Source organism: Zingiber officinale, chromosome 1A (genome assembly GCF_018446385.1).
Source record: "Zingiber officinale cultivar Zhangliang chromosome 1A, Zo_v1.1, whole genome shotgun sequence".
NCBI classification, from domain to species: Eukaryota; Viridiplantae; Streptophyta; class Magnoliopsida; order Zingiberales; family Zingiberaceae; genus Zingiber; species Zingiber officinale.
This window is the reverse complement of record NC_055987.1, coordinates 46449132-46476387: the sequence shown is the minus strand read 5'-3', so window position 1 is coordinate 46476387 and position 27256 is coordinate 46449132. Positions and strand designations below refer to the sequence as shown.

The window sequence follows — 27256 nt, the reverse complement described above, 5'->3', positions numbered from 1 at the left end:
TCATCAGCGTGAAATCACTCCTAAGTAGAACAAGGGATCTTCCATAATATTTTGTATGAAAACCCTCATTTGATCGTCAGATCTGACTGTGAACTACTGTCGAACGGGGATGTCTAACTCTTTAGAATGTCATTGGTAGTGTGAGAACACGATTCTTCTTTACTAGAAAGTAGAAGGTAGCCATGAGTTCGAAAATTTCTACAATCTGCACTATTAAGGAGCGATTCATGTCTGTGTTTTAAGAAAATAAACTCAATTTATGGCACTGCCGAACATCTTTCCTATTACATGTTCTGCTCCAACAATGTGCTTTCCAATTACTAACCTGGAGTTAAGAGGCCAAACTGTAGAATTTGAAAAACGAGCAAACAAGTGTACAAGGTGGAAAAAAGCATTTTCACTAGATTGTCAAAATATCAAGGATGACGAGACAATTAAATAAGAGAAATATTGCCAAATATATATATATATATATACATATATAGCAATATATATATAAGAAAAAGAAAACGTTTACTTTAAAGAAGTGATATTTGAGGACTCAAATCACTTGTGATACAAATACAATTCAAAAGGTCCACCTACACCCCTAATTAATTACACCGAAAAGTACAAATGAACTAATCAACCTTTGAAACTTCCAATAAGTTGTAATTCTATAAAATATATAATTCAAAAAAGTGAATTTGAATTACCAACAATATGTGATTTAAAAAAAAAACCTTTAATTTCCAAAGAGTAAAGAGTGATCAAGAAATTCAACTGTAAATATCCACAGAACAAACTGTAGCACCAGGAATTTTGACTCGTAAATTCTAAACACAATTATGGCACAATTAGGGGCAGTAAAACAGATTGAAAGAAAACCATTAAATGCAATTGAGAGAAGACTATTAATTAAGAAGAGAGCCAACGGACGTCCCCATCCTTCTTTGCAGTCTGCGACATAAAATTTCTTAAGGTGTTTTTTTTATGTCAAGTCATATGGAGGCTCACATGCCATCGACTAAAAATCTTACAGTAATCTTGAACATAAACTACTAATGCACAATTCAGACAAGCATTTGGAAGCTTACAGAAAGAAATAGCTGGAAGTTTAACTCATCACTGTCCATCTTGAGGCTGGGGAAGCAACTTACGGGACCAGGAATTTTGCACTTCGTTTCTAGCTGGTGGTAGCTGCAGATTAGATGAAGAAATGCAAGTTGAATTAGATCAAGCACTGTAAAATGGGAGAGGTGTCGTTTCCGTGCTCTTTTATTACTTTTAATAAAAAAAAAAAAGTGCATTCCTGGACATACATTATAAATGGATCAAGTTATAGAAGTCCTATCATGAAACTTGGAGGACTGATCAAAGAAAAATAAGAGATTTACATTTCTTTTGTCTGGATATTACACGCACAGTTAAAGATTTAAATGCATGCCAGTAGTAATCTAAGATCAAAGTGAAAAGAATCCACAAGGGTATCACTCATAAAGGTAATACTCAGTTCCAGAATAACATGAAAGAAATAACACATTTGTTATTTTCTAAAGGATGAGCATTTTCCTATACGGGTAACAAATGTGTGTATGCGTGTGTATAATTACTATCAAAGGCTAGGAATGATTTATTTTTTTTAAAAAAAAATGTATTAGGATTAAATGATATATAAAAAATGATTGGATAAAAACAAATGTACAAACATAAAAATGGCTCGATCAGTTTAGGGGACAACAAATTCTGTTTAAAGCTTCAACAAGGTGAACAATTTATTTTGGGATACTGATGTGTGTATAATAAACCATCAAGGATTAGGAATGATTTAATTTTCTTTCAAACAAAATGTATTAGGATTAAATGACATAGAAAAAAATGATTTGTATAAAAAAAGCCAGAAGTGAGCACACAAACAAACAAATGGTTCAATCAGTTTACAGATAACCAATTCTGTTTAAAGCTTCAATAAAGAGAACAATTTAAATTTGGGATGCCTAACCTTGTGTTGCAGTCTTACAATAGTTGAAACCAACAATTTGTCTCCAATTATCTGCCTTAACTTCTTAACCAAGTCGATTCGGCTTATCTTTCTCTTCTGAGGAAAGAAGAAGAAACATAATTACATATGAAACTTGAGTGAACTGAGTAAGAACAAATAACATTGTCAATGGACTATTATCAGACCTTAAAGTCATCATAATGAGTGTGAACTAAATCCATGTCTTCAGAAGGCACTTTGGTAGAAATTGCTGCAAATAGCATTGAAAATGGCATCCATGGTGAGGTTGGAACTCTTGGAACTTTTCCTGCCACTGGATCCTGAGAGTGATTTCCAAATTCTGGAGTTGACTGGAAAACCTTCTCCTGAAGTTCAAAGAAATAATAACTAATATTGATAGGTAGCAAAGTACCAGAAAAAAGAGAAAAAAGTGGCAGCATGACTAAAATACAGAATCTGGTGGAGCTATCAAAGACATTCTAATTCATTTTTGATATGATGTCAGCAGCTACCACAATTGTCCCCAAAACTAAAGTATAACCAAAATAGATATAAAACAGCGTTTGATTTCTGCCATCCTCAAAACAAATAAACAATAAATATAAATAGCCAAGATAAATACACAGGTAAACACATAAGATACAGATAAAGTTTGATACATGCCTGTTCTAGATATGTATTCACAACAATGGTTTAAAATTTCAAATAGTAGAATTTCAATTTATGAACGGAACGATATAATATTAACTATTAAAAAATAAACAGTTTAAACAAATTAAATTGACAAACAAGCACAGCCTCACGCTGCTGCTGCGCTCTCGCACGAGGACTCCATGCGATCACGGTCTCGAGCAGCCACGGGGCCTCATGCAGGGCGTGCCGGTGTTGACGTTGTGCCGGTCGGTGAGCGGAGCGATATGTTTCACCCATGCCATCCAGTACAACACAAGATTTTAAATGATGTTCACAATCCGATAAAGAATAGCTAATTAATTTATACTCGTACCTCCTAGTCATTAGAAAGGAAAACACACACATTGTAAAAATTAGAGATCACATAGAATATTGAAAAAGGTTGGTACATGCATCTCACAAGTAGTGCCTATAAATTATTGGAATAAGTACAAATCGATTCTACAAAGTAAGAAACACTATTCACCTATTATCCTAAATTCATGACAGATGCAATATAAATATTTGGGAGTATCATGTGAAAGCCAACAATCAAAGGAACCAAATTTTGTGAAGCATCTACAAATTATGACCTGTGCATAAATAATGAATGTCATAACAAAGTAACCGATAACATTCACGAGTAATGTACACTAATATAGATACAATGTATAGAAATTCTTCTTTCATCCCCACAGGATGCTCAGTTGGCTAGAAGGTGATGGATTTACTACAATGGGACAGGGATCAATTCCATACATGCCCTCTGAAAAAAAACTCCTCTCACCCCCTAGTCACTTCGTGGTCGGCTACAAATTGACCCTGTGATTTACCTCCATTCACATAACCTGGAACGGACTCTGAAGGCAGTCTGGGGTGAGCGTAATCACCTTTTACTACAATGTATAAAAATTCTTTCACTAATATTCTACTAAACATCCTAGTAACCGTTGGGACGTACCTGTAATTGGCAATCAGACGAACTAGAATTCTGGATGGCAAATGCATGAGATCCACTGTTTTTCCAGTTTAAAAAAGCTGAAATCACATTAACATTCAAACATTACAGGATCACAGAAGAAGATAAAAGAAAAATATTTCAGTCATTCACTAGTTATGAAACTACCTTTAAGTTTGTTGGTCATCTTAAAAGTCACTACATATTCTGCATAGATATGGGTATTCATATTGATGTCCCATATGATATAATGCTTTGGTTTCTGAAGATTATCTATGCCAGTGTCAAAATTATCATTCGTAGGATGAGACTGTTCAGATCCAGAATTTATGAGTTCTACATTCCCCATGACTATGCGGCACAACATAAGATGGGTAGCACCATTTTTGTCAACGTCAGCATAACTAGCACTGTCGATAGGATGCACAAGTGAGCCATAGTTCAAAATGAGCTATTAAAAAAAAATCAAAATAACAGGAAGCAGCTGGCGATACACGTAAGAAACAGTTGGCAGCTTTTATAAAGAGAAATTAGTGTTAATCCTCAAGATCCAGATGAATGAAGATAGTGGCATATAACCTTTCAGATATCAGAGCAATTTGCAGTGTACCATTAATAAAGTCCACTTAGCTGAGTTGTTTCAGAACCATCCACATCATCTCTTCCATTGCATCCTTCGAGACAAGCCATGCATAACATATGTTTGCAATGCTCGCATATTCTTTATGCTTTTGAGTGAGCGCTTGAAAAGGTTAAATCGAACTTGACCTAAAATATTTGTCAATGGAGTTCTATAAATTCCAACAATGTCTTTTTCATCAATTACCCTGCCTAATCCTTGTAGTAGCATTTCCTGCACAGCTCTATTAAGTTGATGCCCACCATTAGGTACCTGAAGATAAGTTTCAAAAGCAGGAATATCTAAATGAAAAGCACAACCCATTTCATTTTCACCAACTGCTTCATTAATATCAGCACAATTGTTTTGGTCAGTGGCAGAAATCTGTTCGCTTTTAACCCGTTTGAAATTTGGCAAAACCTCATCATCAGCAACTGAAGTTGAGCTTTCAGCTGCACTAATTGACATATGGAGATCAACATTTTTTACATGTGCCCCATTTGGTTTAGAACAAGTATGAGTTTGGTCTTCTTTGTCAGAGCAATGGCATCTATTTGAGGTGTAACGATTAGCATATGATTCTGGGAAAAAGCATTTTCCACAATCATCAATCCAAGCTATTGGCTTCATCAAACCAGTTTGCAACATTATACTAACCAGGTGAATGAAATCTAGCAAAATTTGTTGACCCAGATAGTTTGCTTCGGTAATTGTCTTCTTCATGTTGAAATTTTCCTGAACCGCATTAATAACTTTTGTTGGAAAATCTTTCCATTCATCATTTTCATAGAACAGCACACGCTGTGGTGACCCACTTTTGGTGAAATTGCAATAATTCTTGACAATGTAATTCCCTTGATAGCAGCCTAAGTTAGATTTACATTCGGTTATCGTGCAGGCACGTGCATAGGATTGGCCTCCAATATGCTCATGTGTTGTTAGGCCATGGCCATCAGCAGTGAAAGCCATAGAAGAATCTCTCTTCCTCTTGAGATCATGCCTTTTCCCTTTATCCAACACCTTTACGATGTTCTGTTCCATTTTTACTGACAGAAACAACAGCTAACACCTGACTAATACTCTCTAGTGTACTTGTATCCACGTAGCCTGTCTAGCAATTTAATTAACAGAACTTTTACTACAGACCAGGACCTGGACTAAAAATCTCATCAGTGAAGTCAGCATTGGAGGCTACCCTGCAAGCCACATGGTTTCAAAGATATATGAGGCTTGTAAATACTTTTTAAAAAAAAAAAAAAAAAACAATTATTAATAATAATAATAATAATATTTTGAACCAATATCAAAATTGAGTTTTCCTAAAATTTTGAATTGGCAAAGACAAAATGAACTGAATCATTAAATACGAAATATGACTAGCGAGTTGAAATCCAATTGGGTTTGGATAGAATCCGTCAGGTATGCACGGATAATAGAATTACATAGATTTGAATCGGAGTTGATTTGGATTTGTTTTGACCAAATTATTAAAAGGACAGTCCGATGCATGAAGTTTCCACCATTGCGGGGTCCTGAGGAAGGGTCTATTGTACACAGGCTTACCCTACTTTGCAAAAGGCTATTTCTTGAACCGTGACCCGGTTACATGGCAGTAAATTTATCTATGCGCCAAGGCTCCCTTTCTCTTGGCCAAATTAAGATTGAACCAAATTTTAAAATGGTTCGATTAAGTTAAAACAAATTAAGAAATTTTTTAAAAAATCTTTTTCCTTTTCTCTCCCACACAAGTGAGCCCAATGCCTGCCACCCACTGCCCGGTTGCCTGGCTGCCCACCGCTAGCTGCCCGTTGCATGCCACTTGCCGTCCGCTGCTTGCCGCTCGCCCCATGCCCCCTACTCTTTTTCTTTCCATGGACCAGTTTTTTCCCTTCTTATCTTTTTCATTTTTTTCCAGCACCCGCAGATCAGTTCCTCACTCTCTCCTTCCTCTTCTCCAGCAACAACATCAACCCTAACTCCTCTTCTCTCCCAGCCACCAAGACCAGCAGTAACACCAGATTCCAGCAACTCTGCTGCCCTTTTTCCAGCAACCCCAGCAGCTTCTCCTCAATCCCAGCCACCACCAACAGCAAGCTCCATCCCTCCTTCTCCCTATTTTTCCACCAACAACCGGGATCTTCCAGACAACATTTTATGCTCTTCCGGCAGCCAACACCATTTTTCCCCAACCAGCAGCCCTCTTCTCCCTCTTCCAGCCAAAAGCAACATCTCTCCTCTTCTCTTCTTATCTTTTTTTTCCCAAGCCAGCAACCGCCAGCCATTTTCCAACAGCAGGCCGGCACCAACAAGCTGACCGGACCGGATGCTGCCCTCCTCTCCATTCTTCCTGTGTGAGCACAGCAGTAAGCATTGCCGATGCTGGTCCATCATCTTCAGAGAGGACAGCGGCTAGTTCCGCTAGTTACCTGAGTCGAGGAAAAGACATAGCCGGCTCCTCATTTTCCAAAATGAGGTTGTTATTCGTATGATCACCAATAGAAGGTAAAGATTAGTAAATAGTTATTTGTTGATATAGAAAAATAATTAATTAATTTGGACTAATTTCAATTTGTTGTATAGGTTTGATTGGCTGAGTATTTCGTGTCAACTAAACACCTCCATTGTTCAGTCCATCCTGGGAAAGTTGCAAGGTGGCAAGATCAAAATTTGATCCATCAATGAAAACTTTAGTCAATTTTTATGTTTTTTTGTTATGATCATTATTGGATATTATTTCAAGTTTTTTGAGTTATTTTCATATTATATTTATCAATATGAGTTCAAGTGGAGCACACTGATATAACAACACTCGACTTTTACAATACATAAAGGTGGATAAATCCATTCTTTGATATATAAATGGATTGTATATGTCTGTATAATTATATTTGAAAAAAGGAGACAAATAATATTTAAAAATAGTGAAATAAATTATAAAATATTAAATCATTAGAGGGATAAATAATTAATGTTCTTTCAAGTTTAAATGTGAGTTTATATGAGAATCAATAGCAGAAAGGGTTGTCTTAGAAAATTAAAATGGATTTCAGAATTACTCTTCAATTGATACTTATAGTTAAATTGTTTGATCTTTCATGATATTTGACGATATATATTTTTATGTTGTATATAGCTCTTACTTGTAGACCTTATGATGTGACTTAATTAAATTAACATAATATATGTTAAAAAAATTAGTTTAGGTTGGTCATTTAGACTAGCCGATAAGATGTGAACTTACAACAGAATAATTGTGAAAAATAAAATAAAACAAAACAAAACAATAAAGATGTTAAATGGAGAAAAAGAAAATATTAAAAAGTGAAAACTCCTAATCTTATACCAGGTACCACCCTAATCGCCCACATACTGATGCAGCACCGAGCGAGCGCCCGTGATCAGTGTTTATTTGCACATTGGCGCTATATTGTTCTACTAATTAGGAGGCCTTTAGTGCGTGCATCAAATGACGTTGTTACATTTCGAGGCGATCACTTGTTAATGAATTTATTGATAGATGATTTTTAACTTATATCATATATGACATGTATACATGCTCACATTTATATCATTCATACTATTTATACATGTTTATTAAATAATTATAATTAAAAAATATCTTAATTAGTAATAAAAAATGATGATAATTTAGAACAAAAAGGTAACTCAATGCACAAAGCTCATGTGAATGTAGGACACCAGAGAAGAGTTTATTGTATTGTACGTAGTCTTACTCTACTTTACAAGAGACTATTTTCGAGACTCAAACCTGTGACCTATTACACATTATCAATTTTATCGTTGCGCCAAGGCTCCCCTTCATGATGATGTAGTAAAGCTAAATATCGATAAACAACCAAATAAAAATAGTAAAATAAAAATAGTAGATGATTATAGAATTAAAGTTGTAATATGAAATTATGATTTACTTTAGCTCCTTGACCTTCTAAAAATAATTAAATTGATGCATATTTTTTTATTACCCACTTAACAATTTGCATTTTTTGTCTGCTTTCCTTTACCTTCAGTTTAGTCGACATAAATATTTCAAGTACCTTCTTATAAGTGGATATTACACCCCAAGATGACAGTTTTAGTTGTTATCAGATCTTGGATTCAATTTCTATTTGTGGATTTCTTATTTTTGGATTTTATTTTTCATCCCAATTTTGCGATTTCCAAACACATAGGTTACAACAAGTGAAGGTGTATCTCTATGCCATAGGATTTAGGTGATTGGTTATTAAATATGTTATTTGATTTCATCAAATAATGCCACGAGGCGAAACTATATGTGGTCGTGGTTGTGACCATGGTCGTAATTGTGAGTGTAATCATGATCCTACAACCGTGCATCTGCTACATCGGAAATTGATCAAGTTATGGACAATGCCCGTCTCCATCTCAGAGACATTATCTGGACCACAGTCTAATCGCGAAGTCGAAGCTGTTGGTTAGTCAAGCAGGCAACCTAATATAAGTCCTGAGAGGGATGCTTGGGTAGAACCTATTGTCGACCCAGCTACTCCTATTGCATGCATAATTGTGGCTTTACATTCTTCCATGGAGGCACCGATTCTTAGAAAAGCATGTTACACGGTTAGAGGAAATTGAATGCACTTTTGATTATATGACCTACACAAATATAAAGGTGGAATTAGCTACCTAACATTTTCAAGGTGAGGACATTGCTTATTGAAGATGCAAAAGACTATCTATGGTTTCACAGAGGTCACAGCCCTCTAGCAGCGAAATCCCCCACCTATGTGGTTTGCCCAGTAGTCGTAACTTTACAATTTACAGTCCCAAGTGATGCGTGAGTATCCATCAATACCTTCACTTCAGTAGTATTTACTGCCTTCATCCCAAATGATTGCCCTTTTCTAGCATGAGGTCATCTCTATGAACTAGTTGACTACTGTTGAAAATTTGTGGAAGAGTTTTCTAGCATCGTTGCACCTTTAACAAGTTTACGCAAACAATGGCGTGTGAATCAAACTTCCAAGAGCTCAAATAGAGATTGATGAGTGATCCAATGTCAGTCATTCCTTCTGGAGAGACAAATTTGTTCTTTAAATGGATGCAACCATTGCAACATTATCAGGTAGTAACTTATGCTTCTCGTCAACTAAAAAATCTAAAGAAAAATTATTTGGAGTTGACATTCATTATCTTCACCTTAAGATTTGGAAGCATTATGTCTATGGGGTTACTTTTGAGATATTCATTGATCATGAAGTATCTTCAAGCATAAATAGTTGAATCTTAGATAGAGAAGATCAATAGATTTTATGAGTATGACTGTACTATCAACTAACACATTGAGAAAGCTAATATAGTGGAAGATGCATCAAGCATGAAATTTAAAGGGGCATAACATGTCACAGGTCCAGTCATCGAGTTAGTCAAGTAGTTATTAAATTTGGTTGAAGTACATTAGATACAATAAATTATTCAGGTACCTTTGATTGCATAATCCCCGCTAGTTGAGAAAATTAAGAAAAAACGGATGAGAAAATCATTATCTTAGATTAGTCGCTAGTGAATTGGAGTTAAGTCTGAAGTATAGTGGATGGGTCCCTTTATTTTTGAGGCAGGTTGTGCATTCCTAGGCACACCTTATTAAGGAAGATCTCCTTTGAGAAATAGCTTAGTGCTACCCAAATGTATCAAGATCTAAATAGTCATATTGGTAGAAAGGTATGAAAAGAGATATTGTAAATTTTGTTGCTTGATATCTAAATAGTCATCTTCTACGAGCATGTGTATTAGATTTTAGTGGTAGTTAGGAAGACCACCAGCATTTAGTAGAATTTGCCTATAATTACAATTACCCTTTTGTTATTCAGATGACACCTTTTGAGGCACTCTATGGCTAAGCATGTAGATCTTTACCTTATTGGAAGAGGATGAGAGCTCAACTCTTATGCTTGTAAAGTATTTAGCAGGATACTGAGCTAGTATGAATTATTAAATGGAGACTGCTGACTCCTCAGAATAGACAAAAAAAAATCTTCACAAATCATAATCATGATCACATATTTCATGTTTCACCCATCAAAGGAGTTAAGGGACCCGGTCCGAACGGGATCAATGCGTAGCTTATCAACTTATCTTATTACTCCAAACCAAGGTTTAAAATCTCGACCCGTGCCGAGGTTTCGATCCCAGACTGGAACGATACGATTTCAGTATAGTATCGTGCCGATACGATTTCAGTATTATTTTTATTTATATATAATAATTATTAGATAAATATATTTATTGTTTATAATTTAAAATAAGTTCTCTATCATTAAACAACTTAATATTGTTAGAAAAATTAATTAAATATAATTTTTTTAGAAAATTGATATATAAATAATTTGAATTAAATAATCATAATTATATAAATTAATACAAAATACTATTTTATATATAATAATTATATAAATTGAATATTTATTTATTTATTTAATAATTTAAATAATACATTTAAAATAGTAAGAAAAAATTAAAATATTAATTAAACATTAAAATAGTAAAAAAAATATAAAATAATTTTAAAAAATTATCAAAATATAAATTTAACTTATTAGAATTTTTATAAATTTTTTAGAATCTTTTAATTTTTTTAGCATTTTTAAATAAAATTTAAAACATTATAAACAATTTCATAATATTATTTAATAAAATTTATTAATTTAAAAAAAAAAAAAATATTTTTTTATATTTTATTGGGATAATTTAATTTGGGTTAATGAAAGTCTCTTTCAAATATCACACTTCCTTAGGAATTGTTTAATTTATTTAAATTAGAATATAAATTTTGTACAATAAACCTAGTGACGCACTCACCTGACGCTCGCGCCGCCTCTGACGCGATGCCCACAGACGCTGCTGACGGCGTCGGAGTTCAGCCACGCCTCCGGTGGCACCGGAAGCATCCGGTAACACTTCCAGCGGCGCCGGAGGCGCCTTCCGACACTTTCGACTCAGCCAAAAGCGATGCAAGCTCACCCGTGATGCCTCGGACTGCTCTGGAGGCGTTCGGCGATGCTTCCGGCGACGTCAGAGGCATCACGCGATGCTTCCGGCTTTGTCAAAAATGTTGAGGAGGCTCCACCAAAAACGTCGAGACGTGTGTGCCTGATGTGCCGGTTTCGCCTCCGCAGCAAAACGATAAAAATTGTCCGTGTCGGACGGCACGGAACGACATTTCATTCACTGCTCCAAACCATATCAAGAGTATATAATGTCTTTTGTGTTTCGATGCTACAGAAGTATGCTCCAAATCCGGCACACGTCCTAGAGGATCTTACAGTATCGCTTTAGCCTGATGTGACATAGGAGGAATTCCCAATTCAATTCTAGATCAAAAGAAACATGGGTTGCAAAACAAATGCATCCACCTTATATAGATTAGGTGACAATACTACTTTGATCAAGAAGGAACTTGAGAGTGTGAGATTAAAAGCACACGATATGCCCCATCTCTTCTTCTTAGGTAATTAAATTTAGAGACCAAATTTGTTTTAATGGAGGATGTCAAATACTGATTTTTATTATAAATAAATAATATTTTGAACTGATAAAATATAAAATTTGAGTTTCCTAAAATTTTGAATGGGCAAACCAAAATGTACTGAATTGTTAAACATGAAATTTGAATGTCAAGTTAAAGTCCAATTAAGTTTGGAAAGAAACATTAAACATGAAATTTGAGTGTCTAAGTTAAAGTCCAATTAAGTTTGGAAAAAAACATTAAACATGAAATTTGAGTGTCTAAGTTGAAGTCCAATTGAGTTTGGATAGAATCCATTTGGTAGACATAGATATTAAGATTATGTAAATTTGAACCATAGTCGATTTGGATTTGATTTGGCTAAATTATGATTGAACTCAATTTAAAGAGATTAAATCACTTCAATCAATTCAAAACAAATTAGGGAATTTTTGAAAAACTTTTTTTCTTTTTCTTTTCTCTCCCACACAAGTGAACCCAATGCCTACCATCCACTGCCTCGTTGCCTGGTTGCCCACCGTCTGCCACATGTCTGGCAACGTGTTTAGTGCCTTTTCAGAGGTCCCGAATACGTTTTTTATTCGTTTTAATAATTTCAATTTTTATAGTATCTAAAGTATTTTTAATATTAGCTTATTGCAATTAGGGTATTAAGTTTATATAAGCGTCATGTTTAATGTTTTGAGATAGCTTTTTACTATTGCTATTTCTAGCTGTCGTCGCCTTGGAATATGGTGTTTTTCCTATACCTAGTATTCCCCTTTAAATCAACCGATTGTAAAAAATTGCTTCCTATATTCGTGCGTGAATCAATGGAACTAATAGTTATCTGTTGCATCAATTCATACTTATGTCACTGAGAAAACAACAATGCATTGACAACGCAAAATGTGTACAAACACAATATGAAGTAGCAAGTTCGAGCTATTGGTGAACAGATGAAATGAATGAAAGTGGTTGTGGAAAGTATGACTACAATGTTTGAAAATCAAAATAGAGGAAATTCGATCCAATGACATCATCGGGCAAACTGGGATGTGGAAATGAGTGACGAAGAGGATGATGCTTATAAAGAGGAGGTTCCCCACAAGCGACACATAGCAATAGCCAAGGAGGATCACAGGCGCTAGGAGGGGATGAGAATTGAAATTCTCGAGTTTCATGGCAATCTACAACCTGAGGAGTTCTTGGAAATCTTGGATTTTAGAAAGGTGCTTGAAGACAAGCATATGCCCTTGGTTGCAATCAAATTGTGCAGAAGAGCAATTGCATGGTGGCAACAATTAAAATTGACTAAATTGGACAAGGCCAAAATTACCAATTGGGAGAAGATGAAACTCATGCGGAAATCCCTTTTGCCATACAATTTCCGACGATTGATGTATCAAAGGTTGCAAAATCTAAAGCAAGGCACCTGTAGAAGAATATACCTCTATTTTTTTAGCTCATTACGAGGAATACATGAAACGAAAGATCAATTGGTGACACGGAATATCGAGGGTTTGAAATACCAAATCCAAGATGTCATCAATATGTTTGATCTTGTTTCTATATCTACAACACACTAGAGGGCATTGGTTGTGGAAAAACATGCACAACGAATTTTCTATATGACTACTGCTACCGGGGTCAAAGGATAGTGACTGTTGGTAGTGGCAGCGACGTGGGAGTCAATAAAGGTAGTGAGCAATTTAATAGAGGAAGTGGCAAAATTAGTGGCCTAAAGTGTTTCAATTGTAAAAAGATCGGGCACAGAGTAGTGTAAGAAGGCTCTAGGAAAGAAAACACTATTTATTGACGATGAAAATTGTGAAGAGGAAGAAACAGAGATCACGGAAGACCCAGTGTTTGACAAAGAAGACGTAAATGAAATACTGGTGGAAGGAAATGTCAGGACGACACTGGTGGTACAACGCTCCATTTGACGCCAAGGCGGTAGCGGACAATGATTAACTACAGAGTAATATTTTTCAATCAACTTATACAATCTTAAGCATAGTATGTCACTTTGTAATCAATGTAGGAAGCGGTGAAAATATTGTCTCCACTAAAGCTATGCAAAAATTGAATATCCAGATTGAGAATCATCATAAACCCTATAAATTGGCATGGGGCACTTGTTTCATTTTCTGTTGGTCCGAAATATAAAGATGTTATTTGATGTGATGTCGTACCGATGGATGCTTGTCATTTGTTGTTAGGCCAACCGTGACAGTATGATAAAGGTGTGCATCACAATGGGTGAGCTAATACTTATAGTTTTGTATTTGAGGGAATTAAATTGTGCTCCTACCTTGTAGGTGATGTTGCGACTTTATTGTCTCGCGCTCAATTTGACGAGGAGCTTCTAGAAGCAGAAAAGGGGTATGTGTTAATGGGAAAAAAGTGTCAGAATCCAACACTATTCCAAAATCTGTGGTTCCACTCATTGTCGAATTTAGTTAGCTTTTTCTGAAGAGCTACCAAACAAATTGCCTCCTTTGTGTGTGATATTCAACATCATATTGATTTAGAGCTTTGAGTGACATTGTCAAACAGAGCACATTACAAGATGAGCCCGATGAACATGAGGAGCTGAGATGACACGATGAAGAATTGTTGGTTAAAGACCATATCAAAGAGAGCATGAGCCCTTATGTTGTACCTACCCTTTTAATATCAAAGAAGGATGACTCTTAGCGTATGTGTGTCAACAACAGAATTATCAATAAAATCGCTGTGTATCATTTTCCTATTTATCGATTATATGATTTGCTTGACCAAATTAGTGGATCTACTATGTATACTAAATTGAATTGACGGCGAGTAATATCAAATTCGTATCAAGCATGGGGATGAGTGGAAGACGACTTTTAAGACTAGGAAAGGATTATATGAATGGATAGTGATGCTTTTTAAGTTGTCCAATGTCCCTAGCACTTTCATATGGGTGATGAATCAGCTGCTGCGGTCGTTTATTAGTAAGTTTGTTGTGGTGTATTTTGATGGAATGTGAGACAGGTTTTTAGTGTGTTGCAGTGGGAGAAGTTTTACATTGCAATAAAATGTGTGTTTATGACCCAAGGTACTGTTTTAGGGTTATGTGATCTTAGGAGTAGGTTTGGAAGTCAACGAATCTAAGGTACAAGTAGTGAAAGATTATCCTCCACTGATGACCTTAACAGAAGCAAAGAGTTTTCATTGTTTGGCCTCATTTTACAAATGTTTCATTGCTTCTTTCAGCACTAATATGGCTCCTATAACAAATTACATGAAGGGTGGCTGGTTTGAGGTAGATCCGACTTTCCGATTGATTAAAAAACGACTCACAACGGCACCAATCTTAGTGCACCCAGATTTTTCTCAACCATTTAAGTTACATACAGATGCCTCTAAAGTTGGTATTAGCACAATGCTTAATCAAAACACCCGACCTATAGCATTTTTCAATGAAAAATTATCTAGAGCAAAACTAAACTACAGTACTTAACTTATTGGACCAAGGTTGTATTTATTGGACCAATAGCCTCTTTACAATAATGATCGTACAAAAACAGAAAGCTAAATGGAAAACTGGAAGCGTACAAGTGTTGTTACAAGAATGCTGGTAGTTTTTAGCTTATTGGACTAAGACTGTATTTATAGCCTTGGTCGGAGCGCTTGGAAGGGTTCCAAGCGCCTGGAGGGGGATAAAATTTTATCTCCTTTGCAACGGATCGCGGTCAAACGCAATTCGGATAAAACTTCGTTCCGCCCACCCGAACTAAGAAAGTTAACCAAGTTGACTTTTTCCGGTCCGAACCTTCCGTTGCGGCCCCGCTTGCTTCGATCCGGGTCTTCCGCTCGGCTCCGCTCGCTTGGATGATTTCGGCCATCTGGAAGGCTCACCCGAACCCAACTTCCGGCCTTCTCCTCGAGCAAGCTTCCGCTTCGACTTCTCGTCCCTCAGAAACGCCACGAGTCTCCTTCTCGTCCGCACACGTACTCTTCCACGACACCTCGTCCCTCAGACGCACCGATCCCGTCGGCTCTCTCCCGTGTCGTCCTTCTCGCTAACTGCGTATTTTGCTCGACTTCCTGTGCTGCTAAGTTCCTGCACACTTAAACACAAGGTTAAACACAACAGGACCTAACTTAACTTGTTTGATAACATCAAAACAACCTTGGGGTACCAACAATCTCCCCCTTTTTGATGTGAACCCAAGTTAAGTTAGGTAAACCAACATAAAATAAAAGCAATAATTTTACAATTAAAGTGCAAAAAAGTGAAATTTGAAATTACTACCTCCTCCTAAACTTAATCTTCCCTTCTCCTCCTTTGATCACATAAAAAATGGAGTACCAAAAAAAAATCTAAGGGTTAAATATTTCAAAAAAAAAAAATAAGAAAGTTTTTAGAAAAAAACTGATTTTCAACATTTTGAAAAACTCTAAAACTTTTGAAAATTATTTTGATAACATTTAAAATAATTTTAGAAAAAACTTCTAAGTAAAAAAAAATGATATCATAAAAAAATATCAATATTTTTTGTAAGTTGGCAAAAACTAATTTTATAAAGATAGTTTTGGAAAAAATAAAATTGATACTTAAAAAAAATTTAAGTTAAAATTTCTAGGTTTAAAACGATTAAAAAAATAATAACTATTTAAAATATTTTTTAATTATAATTAAATGTTTTATCAATTAGTCAATTAAACATTTTATTTCGTTAATTTGCATCCAGACTGTGACGAAGCACCATGCTTTCTTGGTTATTGGATCATCAATCACTTCTAGACAAAGTCTCATAATGAAATCAAATATTTAATGTACTCTCTAAAAACCCTAAATCTAATTAAACTTTAATTTAGCCAAGTCTTTGGAATCCAATATAGGTTTCTTCTAACTGGGTTAACTAGAAATTTCTTTGGTATATATTTTTGAGAAATTTTTCCAATTTGTCGTTTGTGGTAATAAAAATACCAATTTAGACCATTAAATTTTCTACTACTTGTATTATATGAGCATACATGATTTTTCAAGTGCTTTATTTTTTTTACAAAATATCATTTAGCAATTTTATTTTGTCAAATTCTTTTAATGGACAAGATTTAACTAGAATTAATTTCTAACTCTTTATTTTCTTTTTTAAGTTTGCAACAATCTTTAGTTAATAATTTAATACATTTAAACAACTTATTAGATGGAAGAGATCGTACCTGACTTACCTTGTCGATCTCGATGTCCGCAGCTCCTCCTGAACTCTGTTGACGCTCGCCCTTCATCGATACTCTCGATGCTTATTTCGGACGAGCTTTCTTCGTGTTCGTCTTCTTGATGACTTGCCATCAACGCAAGTCTGGAAAAGATCTCGACCTCTGATTCAGACGATGTTTCATCCCACGTCGATTTTAGGATCTTGTACTTGTTCTTGCCTTTGTCCTTCTTGTTGATCTTTAACTTAGGGCAGTTGTCTTTAACATATCCTTTTTCATTGCAATGATAACATCTGATCATTCTTCTCATTTTACCCTGCGAACGGTTAGATTTTCTAGATTTAACTTTTTAAAACGTCTTACCATCATTACCGTTTCGTCGTCAAGAGAGAGGACTCTGAACTTGGCTCATCCATCTTTGCCTTAAGGGTAATGTCGTGCTTCGGCTCCTTTGTATCTGTACATCTCGATTCATGGACTTCAAAGGTTGAAAATAATTCTTCTAAGGTAACAGATTCTAAATCCTTAGAAATATAGTAGGCATCTACTAATGATGCCCATTTCGTATTTCTAGGGAATGCATTAAGAGCGCACCTTAACAAATCTCGGTTGCTTACCTTTTCTCCGAGATTCGAAAGTCCGGTGATGAGCTCCTTGATCCTCGAGTGAAGGTGTGCAATTGTTTCGTCTTCTTCCAATATTGTTAGAGGCGCGAGGCGCAAAGAGGCTACTAGAGCCCGAGGCGCGAGGCGTACGCCTCTTGAACATGAGATTGATAACTACTAAACTATTAACACACTCATATAATATGTCAAATATGATAACTATTAATATTCCACACATCAATATCAAATATGAGAAGCAAAGCAACACCATAATAAAATTAATAAAAGTTTCAAACTTTCAAGTTTCAACTTTCTAATTTAAACTAACAAAGTTCATCAAAACAAACATAATAAGTCAAATTAATCATCAAGCTCAAGATCATCCTCATTGTATTCTTCTTCTTTATCTTCATCTTCTTCAAATTCAAATTCAATTTCTTCTTCTTCTTCTTCTTCATCTCTAAGTCTTAGAGATGAGTGTCTCATAAAGGAAGATATATTTCCCTTCTCAACATGTTTAGGCCTGGCATGTGAACTGAAGGCCATGGATGCAATATTTTTTCCTCTAGTACAATATTCAAGCTCTTCAACTCCACTAGCCCTAGTAACGACATCCCATGTTAAATCATCACCTTCAAAAACCAACTCATCTTCTTCATTATCACTTTCTCCATCCATTCTACCCATAAGCCATTCATTACTATCATCAATATCTGCAGAGAGATGGGTCAATCTTATCACGTGCATCATACCGAAGTTGTAAGGCACGATTATATTGCACAAATACCAAATCATTTAAACACTGCTGAGCCAGCCTATTCCTTTTTTTGCTATGAATCTACAAAATGTTAAAAATCATAATAAGTATAATAAAATAACAAAGAATATTTTCTACTTATAAAAGTAACATACTAATAGTATTAAACATTTATATTTATTACATACCTGCTCAAATACACTCCAATTGCGCTCACAACCAGAAGCACTACAAGTGAGGCTAAGCACTTTAATAGCAAACTTTTACAATTCTGGGATATTTGCTCCATAACATTCCCACCATTCTGTTGGAGATAATGTTCTTCTGTGTCTAATTGTCACATTCCTCCCAAATAGCCCTTCTGCCTTTCGATATATAGAGAGTTGGGTAGTGATTTTATCTTGCTCAGTAGCGCTTGGAACCAATCTCTTCATAGTTTCAAACAAACCATTCACCACTTCTCCACAAATATTTGAATCTGTGTATGAATAAAAATATTCTGGATTGAAATAATGTCCTGCAGCATGCAAAGGCCGATGAAGTTGACATTCTCATCTCGTATCAATGATCTCAAACACTTCTTTATATTTATCTTCTTTCTCCTTAAAGGCCTTCATAATTGTTTCTTTTGCCTTATTCATAGCTTCATAAATATAGCCCATTGCAGGTTTTCTTTTCCCATCAATCAATCTCAGAACACGGACTAAAGGGTCATATATCTTTAAAATATGCACAACACTGCTCCAAAATCTAAGTGTCATGATGATTTTAGCTACCTTTTTCCCCGCCACTTCTTTTGCCCATTTATTCTCTGCCCAATCCTTTGAAATGAACATTTTTCTTAAATTTTACTTCTGTAGATGCATCCTTTCAAGAGTGAGAAAAGCAGTAGCAAATCTTGTGACACCCGCCCGACAAAGCTCTTTTTGTCTTGTGAATTGCCTCAACATATTTACCATGCCTGGGTGAAAGCATTCACACTCATTGCCTTCTTCAATGTTGCTTTAAAATCAGGCAATTTCCCAATATCTTCTAAGATCAAGTCAACGCAGTGAGCAGCACAAGGAGTCCAATACAAGTGTGACCTTTTTGCTTCTAATAATTTTCCTATAAAAGAAGTTAGAAAACTAGATAAGTTAAACATGTATAAGAAAACGCATATTGATAAGAAATAATTAAATAGATTCTTACCAGCAAGCACATTGTTACTTGCACTATCCGTAACAACTTGAACAACATTTGCTTCTCCTACATGCTCCACAAATCGATCAAGCAACTGAAATATTTTCTCTTTAGTCTTTGCATAATCAGAAGCATCAACTGATTCGATGAAAACTGAACCTTTAGGAGAATTCACTAAAAAGTTAATCAATGTCCTGTGCCTTTTGTCTGTCCACCCATCTGCCATCAAACTACAACCATACTTGACCCATTCTGTTTCACACGACTTAATATAATCATTTGTCACACTATCAACAGTTTTTTTTAGAAAAGGAACTCGCACCTCATGATAACTAGATCCTTTTAGACCTATACCATATTGGCCGACCAAGTCCAACATCTTTTTGAAGCTTGAATAGTTAACGACATTAAAAGGAATCGCCGCATCATACATCCACTTAGTTATGACCATACAAGCTTTTTCCCTCAATTTTTTCTTGTATGCCTCATTTATCGTAATTTGTCTCTCTTTACCCTTTCTACTTTCAATATTTTTTTGCACATTAGAAACAAAATACGTATCCATTGGACCTATTTGTCTGGGCTTTTTTTGCATATTCACTGATCTAGAACTTGTACTTGTAGGCGGCGGCACAACTTTAGCTCCAATATCATCGATATCAATATCATCATCAAGAGGGTCTACATCCTCAAAGTCCAATGTCGCAAGTTTAGAAAGATTACTTTTCTCCATCTTTTTCTCCATGAAATTTTTAATTTCTTCACGTACATGAGGTGGACATATTTTGCAAGTCGTAGGATTTTGAAACCCTCCAACAAGATGTTATTTTGCACAATAGATACTCCTTTGGTAACTTTTTGACAAAAGTTACAAATCAAATCATTTTTGTTATTCGGATTAACTTTTTGAAAATAATTCCATCCAGGATCTTTTGATATATATGTTGGAGTATCACTACTACCTTCCATGATAACTGAACAAGAAAATAACTTGAAAAATCAAAAATAAAATAAAATCAACGCGGTCAGGAATAGAAAAGCACTGTACCGGTAAAAAGAGAACAAAACGACAAATGAAAAATAGGACAGCAGCCCGAACAGGATCAAAAATACAGCAAAAACAGACAGTACAACAAGAACACTGTACCTATAATAGAAAAACTAGAAAAAAAGCAAACAGAATAAAAAAATGAAAAAATAGAAAAAAAAAAAAAATTAATAACTAGATAGCATCTGCAGCACGGATGAACAGGATCAAAAATACAGCAAAACGGACAGTACAACAACAAGAACAGTGTACCAGCAATACAAAGATGAAAAAACAAAAAAAAAACAGGATTAAAAAATGAAAAAAAAACATGGAAAAAAACAAATGAAATACTGGACAGCAGCACGAACCAGCAAAAGTGATAAAACAGGATAAAAAAAACTGCAAAACGGACAGCAAGCAAGATTACAATCTGCAAAAATAGTAAAAACGGGAAGAAGAAAACAAAATCAAGCAGCAACAAGAACACGAAAGCAACTCAACGAGAAGCAAAAACAGAAAAAGAAGAAGAAAAGAAGATACCATAACACAGAAAAGAAAAAAGAAGAAGAAACGAAGAAAAAGTGAAAATGAAGAAGAGAAAAAGAGAAGAAAAGAAATAGCAGAAGAAGAAGAAGAAGAAGAAGAGAAGAAGATATCAAGAAGATAACAGAAGAAAAATGAAGAAGAGAGGAAGAATCGAAGAATAGAAAAACAAAAAAAAGAAGGAAAAAACACATACCTGGGCGACGGCGCGACTCAGCAACGGCGGCGGCGAACGGTTCAGGTTTCTTCTTCTTCCTCGTTCTTGCGTTCTTTTCTTCTTCTGCTTGCATTCTCTTCTTCCCTTCTTGCGTTTTTTTCTTCTCCCTGTGCCCTAATTCATTTTTTTTTTGTTAAGAATATAGATATTGTTCATGATCGCGCGTGCAATCGCGCCCGCGATCGCGCCTCCGTTGAGGTGCGAAGGCGCGCCCAGGCGCGCGCCTGGCGAACAGCGCCCGCCTCGCGTGGGCAGAGGCGGTTTTCTCGGCAACTTGTGCGCCCGACGCCTCGGGCGTGCCTTTAACAACACAGTATTCTTTTAATCGGAGATTGTTGATCTGGTTATGAAGTAAGTCCTGTTTCGCAAGTTTCGCCTCCGAACAGCGGCCGCCTCGCGTGGGCAGAGGCGGTTTTCTCGGCGACTTGTGCGTCCGACGCCTCGGGCGCGCCTTTAACAACACAGTCTTCTTTTAATCGGAGATTGTTGAACTGGTTACGAAGTAAGTCCTGTTTCGCAAGTTTCGCCTCCGAGGTTCCTTCATGAAATTCCAGGAATTTTTCCTAAACCTCCTTGGCGGACCCGTAAGCTCTGATCCGGTTGACTTCTTGTGGCGGAAGGACGCTCAGCAGATGAAACTATGCTTTGCCGTTTGCCACGAAATCTGCTTGTTCCTTTTTCGTCCATTGATACTTTTGCTTGCCTTCGGGCGCTTGAAAATCGAATTCCATTATTAATAATAAATCGAAGTCTGTTTTGAAAAATACCTCCATTCTTTTTTCCCAGCTCGCGAACTCTCCCTCGAACTTTGGAGGGTAAATGCTTGATCCGACCATCTCGTGTGTTTCGTTCGGTGGTTAGTTCTCCTGAAGCGAGCTTGGCTCTGATACCACTTGTTAGGACCGTTGGCGGCCGACTAGAGGGGGGTGAATAGCCCCTGCACAAAGTAAACAAAAATACTTTCCTCAACTTATAACTTAAACAAACACTTGCATAAAAAAAATTGAAACCAAAAAGACAGAAGCACAGAAATTTTTACTTGGTTACAACCGAGGAGGTTAATCCAGGGAAGTAGAGTGCACTAATATCTCATTCAGGCGAAGAAGCCTCTTTACAGCAATGATCGCACAAAAACATAAAGCTAAATGGAAAACTGGAAGCGCATAAGTGTTGTTGCAAGAATGCTTGTAGTTTTTAGCTTATTGGACCAAGGTTGTATTTATAGCCTTGGTCGGGGCACCTAGAAGGGTTCCAGGCGCCTAGAGGGGAATAAAATTTTATCTTCTTCGCAACATATCGTGATCAAATGCGATCCGGATAAAACTCTGTTCCGGGCGTTCGGACCAAAAAAAAAAAGTCAACTACATTGACTTTTTCCTGTTCAGGCCTTCCACTGCGGCTCTGCTTGCTTCGGTCCAAGTCTTCAGCTCCGGCTCCGCTAGCTTAGGTGATTTCGGCCATCCGGAATAGAGCTCACCCGAACCCAACTTCCGGTCTTCTCAAGCAAGCTTCCGCTCCGACTTCTCGTCCCTCGGAAACACCGCGCGCCTCCTCGTCTGCCCGCGTACTCTTCCGCGGCACCTCGTCCCTCAGACGCACCGAGCCCGTCGGCTCTCTCCCGTGCTGTCCTTCTCGCTAGCTGCATCTTTTGCTCGACTTCCTATGCTCTTAAGTTCCTGCACACTTAGACACAGGGTTAAACACAACAGGACCTAACTTAACTTGTTTAATCACATCAAAACAACCTTGGGGTATCAACATCCATGCAGTAAATTGTAATACTAGTTTTAGCTTATTCTAAGTGGTTTATTTAGTTCAGACTTGAGGTCCGTTGGATTTATTGTCGTTGCCAAAGAAGGTGGCAGTCCATGGTAAAGCTATGGATTTTGTGAATAGCCTATAGGGAGTCTGTAAAGTCGCTTATAAGCATCTATCTATCTCTAATTCCAACTACAAATATACTACAGATCAAAAGTGCATGCACTTGGGTTTGAAGTTGGGGATTTGTGTGGGAAGTTTTAACTGTTGGAGATTACAACAAATTATCAACCAATAAGATTGGCCCAGGCAAGATTATTGAGAAGATAAACTCCAATGCATATCGTTTGAAACTGCCTAGTCATATTCATATTGCTGATGTTTTTAATGTGATGCATTTGATTCCCTTCTATAGTGATTCTCCAGACAATGACATGGCCAGCAATATAAAGGCAAAATTTTTCCACCCTGAGGAGAATGATGCTGGTTCGACAGCACAAACTTCCAAAGGTCATAACTTTCAACTCAGGTATCAAAACGAGGTGCTGTTTGTCTTGAAACGAAGCTAATTCAGAGAGCCAAATTTGTTACCAGGTGGAACACGTAACCCCCAAATTTCATATTTGAAAAACATCATTTAGCGTCTTTTCGAAGGTCCAGAACACGTTTTTTTTACTATTTTTAGTAAATTATGTTTTTATGTTATTTAGGATATTTTTGGCATTTTCTTATTGCAATTAGGGTATTGAGTCTATATAAGCGTCATGTTTAATGTTTTGAGATAGTTTTTTATTATTGCTATTTCTAGTCGTCGTCTCCTTCCTGGAACATGGTGTTTTCACTATTTTATGGTATTCTTCTTCGAATCAATAGGTTATAGAAGATCACTTACAATATTCGTGTGCGAATCAACCGAACCAATAGTTATTCATCCGCCAATTGTCTAGTTTAGAAGAAAAAAGAAATAAATTTGTTATTCAAATAAGAGATGTCGTACACAAATTAGAAATGTATTGAGTTAGCGAGATCAAAATTTGATCCATCAAAACTTTAGTCAATTTTCATATTTATGATAGGATCATTATTGGATATTATTTCCATTTTTTTTAGTTATTTTTATAATATATTTGTAGATATGAGTTTGAGTGGAACATGCTCACTTGCCAACTCTCGAAGCCTTTAGTCGTATATAGAAGTGGTAAATCCATTCTTTGATATATAAATGGATATATATGCTTGTGTAATTGTTTTTGAAAAAAGGGCCTAAAATAATATTTAAATAATGAATTGGGTTATAAAACAATTTATTGAAAAGATAAATAATTAAGAGAGTGTTTGGTTCCTATTTTTATTTTCTAAAAAACACATGTTTTTCTTTTTCTTAGAAAATCATAAAATGTGAAAATAAATGTGGAAATGGCCAACCAAACAATGTTTTTTATTTTTTCATAAAATGAAAATAGAAAATTTACAAACCCAACGCTGCCTAATGTTCTTTCGTGTTCACATGTGGTTCATATTGAAATCAACCCAAGAGGGGTTGTTTTTAAAAACTAAAATGGATTTTCAGTTGATATCCATCATTAGATTGTTTGACCTTCCATAATATTTGATGATCTAGATGTAGATACCTGTATTTTCATGTTGTATAGCTCTTATATGTAGATGCATAATTAAATAAACATAATTTATGTTTAGAAGTTTATTTAGGTTGGATGTTCAGACTAACTAATAAGACTAACTAATAAGATATGAATTCGGAATAGAATAATTGTAATAAAAATTAAAATAGAATAATAAAGATGTTAAATGAAGAAAAAAATTAATAGAAAATGAAAACTCTGAGCCTAGCCTTGGACCAGATAATGTTTCTGATTGTCCACATGCTGATGTTTATATCATTCATGTCATTTATACAAGTTAATTAAAAGAAAAGGGAGTCGGATGCACAAAGTTCCCGCCAATGTAGATCCCAAGGATTGGACTATATTGAGTCTATTCTACGCAACCTTATCCTCCATTGCAAGAGGTTGTTTCCACGATTTGAACTCGTGACCATAAGATAAAATGATAGCAATTTTATCGTTGTGGCTCCCCTTCTATACAAGTTTCTTAAATAATAATAATTAAAAATTATCTTAATAGGTAATATTTAAGACGTTAGTAGTACCTCTAATTGATAAACAACCAAAATAAAAATAGTATATGATTATAAATATATTTATATATCCAGATATGTATAAATTTAAAAACCTAAAGAAGTAATTAAAGTTGTAATAAGAATTATGATCTAGTTTAGTTCCTTGACCTCCTAAAAAAAGAGGAACTAAAGTAGTTCATGCACATCTTTTATGATTACTCATTTAGCAAATCATGCTTTCTGTATAGTTTCCTTGACCTCTAGTTTTTCAAGCACAAGAAAGTTTCATCTTGACTTCTAGTTTTTCAGGTACAAACACCCTTTTGATATTATAGTAAGTTTCAGCTAAATTATAGAGTTGCTCAGAGAACTCGTACTATTGATTCCTATTTAGTTTTTATTTCAATGTATTTTCATTCTATTCATTTTATTTTGTTTTACATGATTTTGGTGTAATTGTACAAAAATATGCATAAATATAATCTGTTGAATTCTTAGTTGTTATGTTCATATATGGCATTTAGTTCCCTTTTCATTATTTTGCCACCAAGTGGATTACATCCTAATAAGTGAAAATTACACCCCAGGAGAAATATTTAAAATAGCATCGCATCAATAGCAACAAATGTAGCCATATAGATGAAAGCAATCAAGTTTTACATGGTAATGATGTCAAATAATTAGGAGAAATCACAAAAGGTCCATATATAGCCAAAATCTTCTGCAACTTTAGATATCAGAACCATGCCCCAATAAGGTAATAATTACTTTAAGCTATAGCTAGATGTGGCCTAAATTGTCTTCCTAAAAGATATACCACATGTACCTTCACACAAGTTTTGAGATGTAAGTATCGTTGAGTCCGCGTGCACAAGTAGATATAGAGAATCGAAACATTTCATATCAGTCACCCAGAAATTGCTGTTCCAAACTAACCAGGATCACACTACTAGGTTAAAAACTAAGATTCAAACACAAAAACAGATGAAGCCTAAAAACTTGTATTGAACATCCATCAGTAACAATATAAATGCAGACACAAGCAGGACCGTCAAATCTTCTTAAACTATACAAGGCAGCAGCAAGTACTAAAAATACATGGGGTGGGTGTAAGCTAGCAGCTCAGAAAAATGGAAAAAATGGTTACACGAGAAATTAGAAAACAAGCATAAAACAATTAAATGGCGAGAATATAAACATAAATGACATGAGCCTATAATTCGATCGAACTTTACATAAAACATGGTGGAAGTTCATTCTTTATCTCAGCAAAAATAAACAATTACTTGAAACAGCAATTATCACAAACCTGATTAAGTCCTTACCTTCACATAAATTAAAGAGAAAAGACAGAATCAGTATATTGAAAACGAATCAAACGACAAAAAATAATAATAATAAAATTTAAAAATAAAGTACCTTTTCCATGGAAGGTAGAAAGTAATGGCGAGAAATCCAACAAATTATACTACAAGCAGTAACAACGAAGGGAAGAAAAAAAAGACTAAGCCAAGCAATTCAAGCCAAGCAATTCTGGCGATCAAGATGCATTCATGTCAATTTCCCAGAAACTGACCTCTCGAGCAGCAAGCATCAAGATCATATAACCAAATTTCAGTTCATAGCCGGATCACTCAATTACTGCCCAATTCCAACCAGATCAGAGCTTTTCCCTTACAAAAAAAAGCCTCGAGAAACTATCAGCAACCGATATATCCACTCGACTCTCAACGGTACCCGAATCAGCTCACCAAAATCCAAAATCACAGGATCAATCACGAAACGATTATATAACGACAACGATTCGAATAAAAAAAAAAACCCTCAACAAAAGCCGAATCTCACAAATTAAAGAAACCTAAGAGGAAGATCGATACCGAGATAAGCAAAGAAGATACACAGTTAGGCGACACATCTCCGGCGGCAGAAAGGCTCTCTCTCGCATCCGATCGTGAAGGCCGCGTACGGCTTCTGGATTCCTGCCCTTCTCGATTTGGGAGAACGCGAAAAAGATGATCGAGCGCGTGACGTCGGATGGAGATAGCATACATATATCGGACGGTCGGTCCGTCTTGTCTTTCTTGCGCCAAACGCAAGCGAACTTTACCCCTGCCG

General features: G+C 35.7%; 1 protein-coding gene across 1 annotated transcript; it reads right to left on the bottom strand.

Moving 5' to 3' along the window:
* Window positions 1-879: 879 nt before the first annotated feature.
* On the bottom strand, window positions 880-27180 carry LOC121997815 (inactive poly [ADP-ribose] polymerase RCD1-like). Its single transcript, XM_042552447.1, has 7 exons — window positions 27019-27180; window positions 4309-5426; window positions 3780-4062; window positions 3615-3691; window positions 2167-2346; window positions 1982-2077; window positions 880-1179 (listed from the first exon to the last, which is right to left on the bottom strand). Exons 2-7 carry the CDS (start codon window positions 5269-5271, stop codon window positions 1105-1107), a joined length of 1674 nt encoding a protein of 557 aa, XP_042408381.1. The 5' UTR covers window positions 5272-5426; window positions 27019-27180; the 3' UTR covers window positions 880-1104.
* Between the last annotated feature and the right edge of the window lie 76 nt (window positions 27181-27256).

Coding starts and splice junctions, on each gene's coding strand:
- LOC121997815 (XM_042552447.1), bottom strand. CDS start 5,271: ATGGAACAGAACATCGTAAAGGTGTTGGATAAAGGGAAAAGGCATGAT. Junction 2,347..3,614: donor CGTCTGATTGCCAATTACAG/GTACGTCCCAAC, acceptor TTTGAACTTCAG/GAGAAGGTTTTCCAGTCAAC. Junction 1,180..1,981: donor TTGTAAGACTGCAACACAAG/GTTAGGCATCCC, acceptor TCTAATCTGCAG/CTACCACCAGCTAGAAACGA.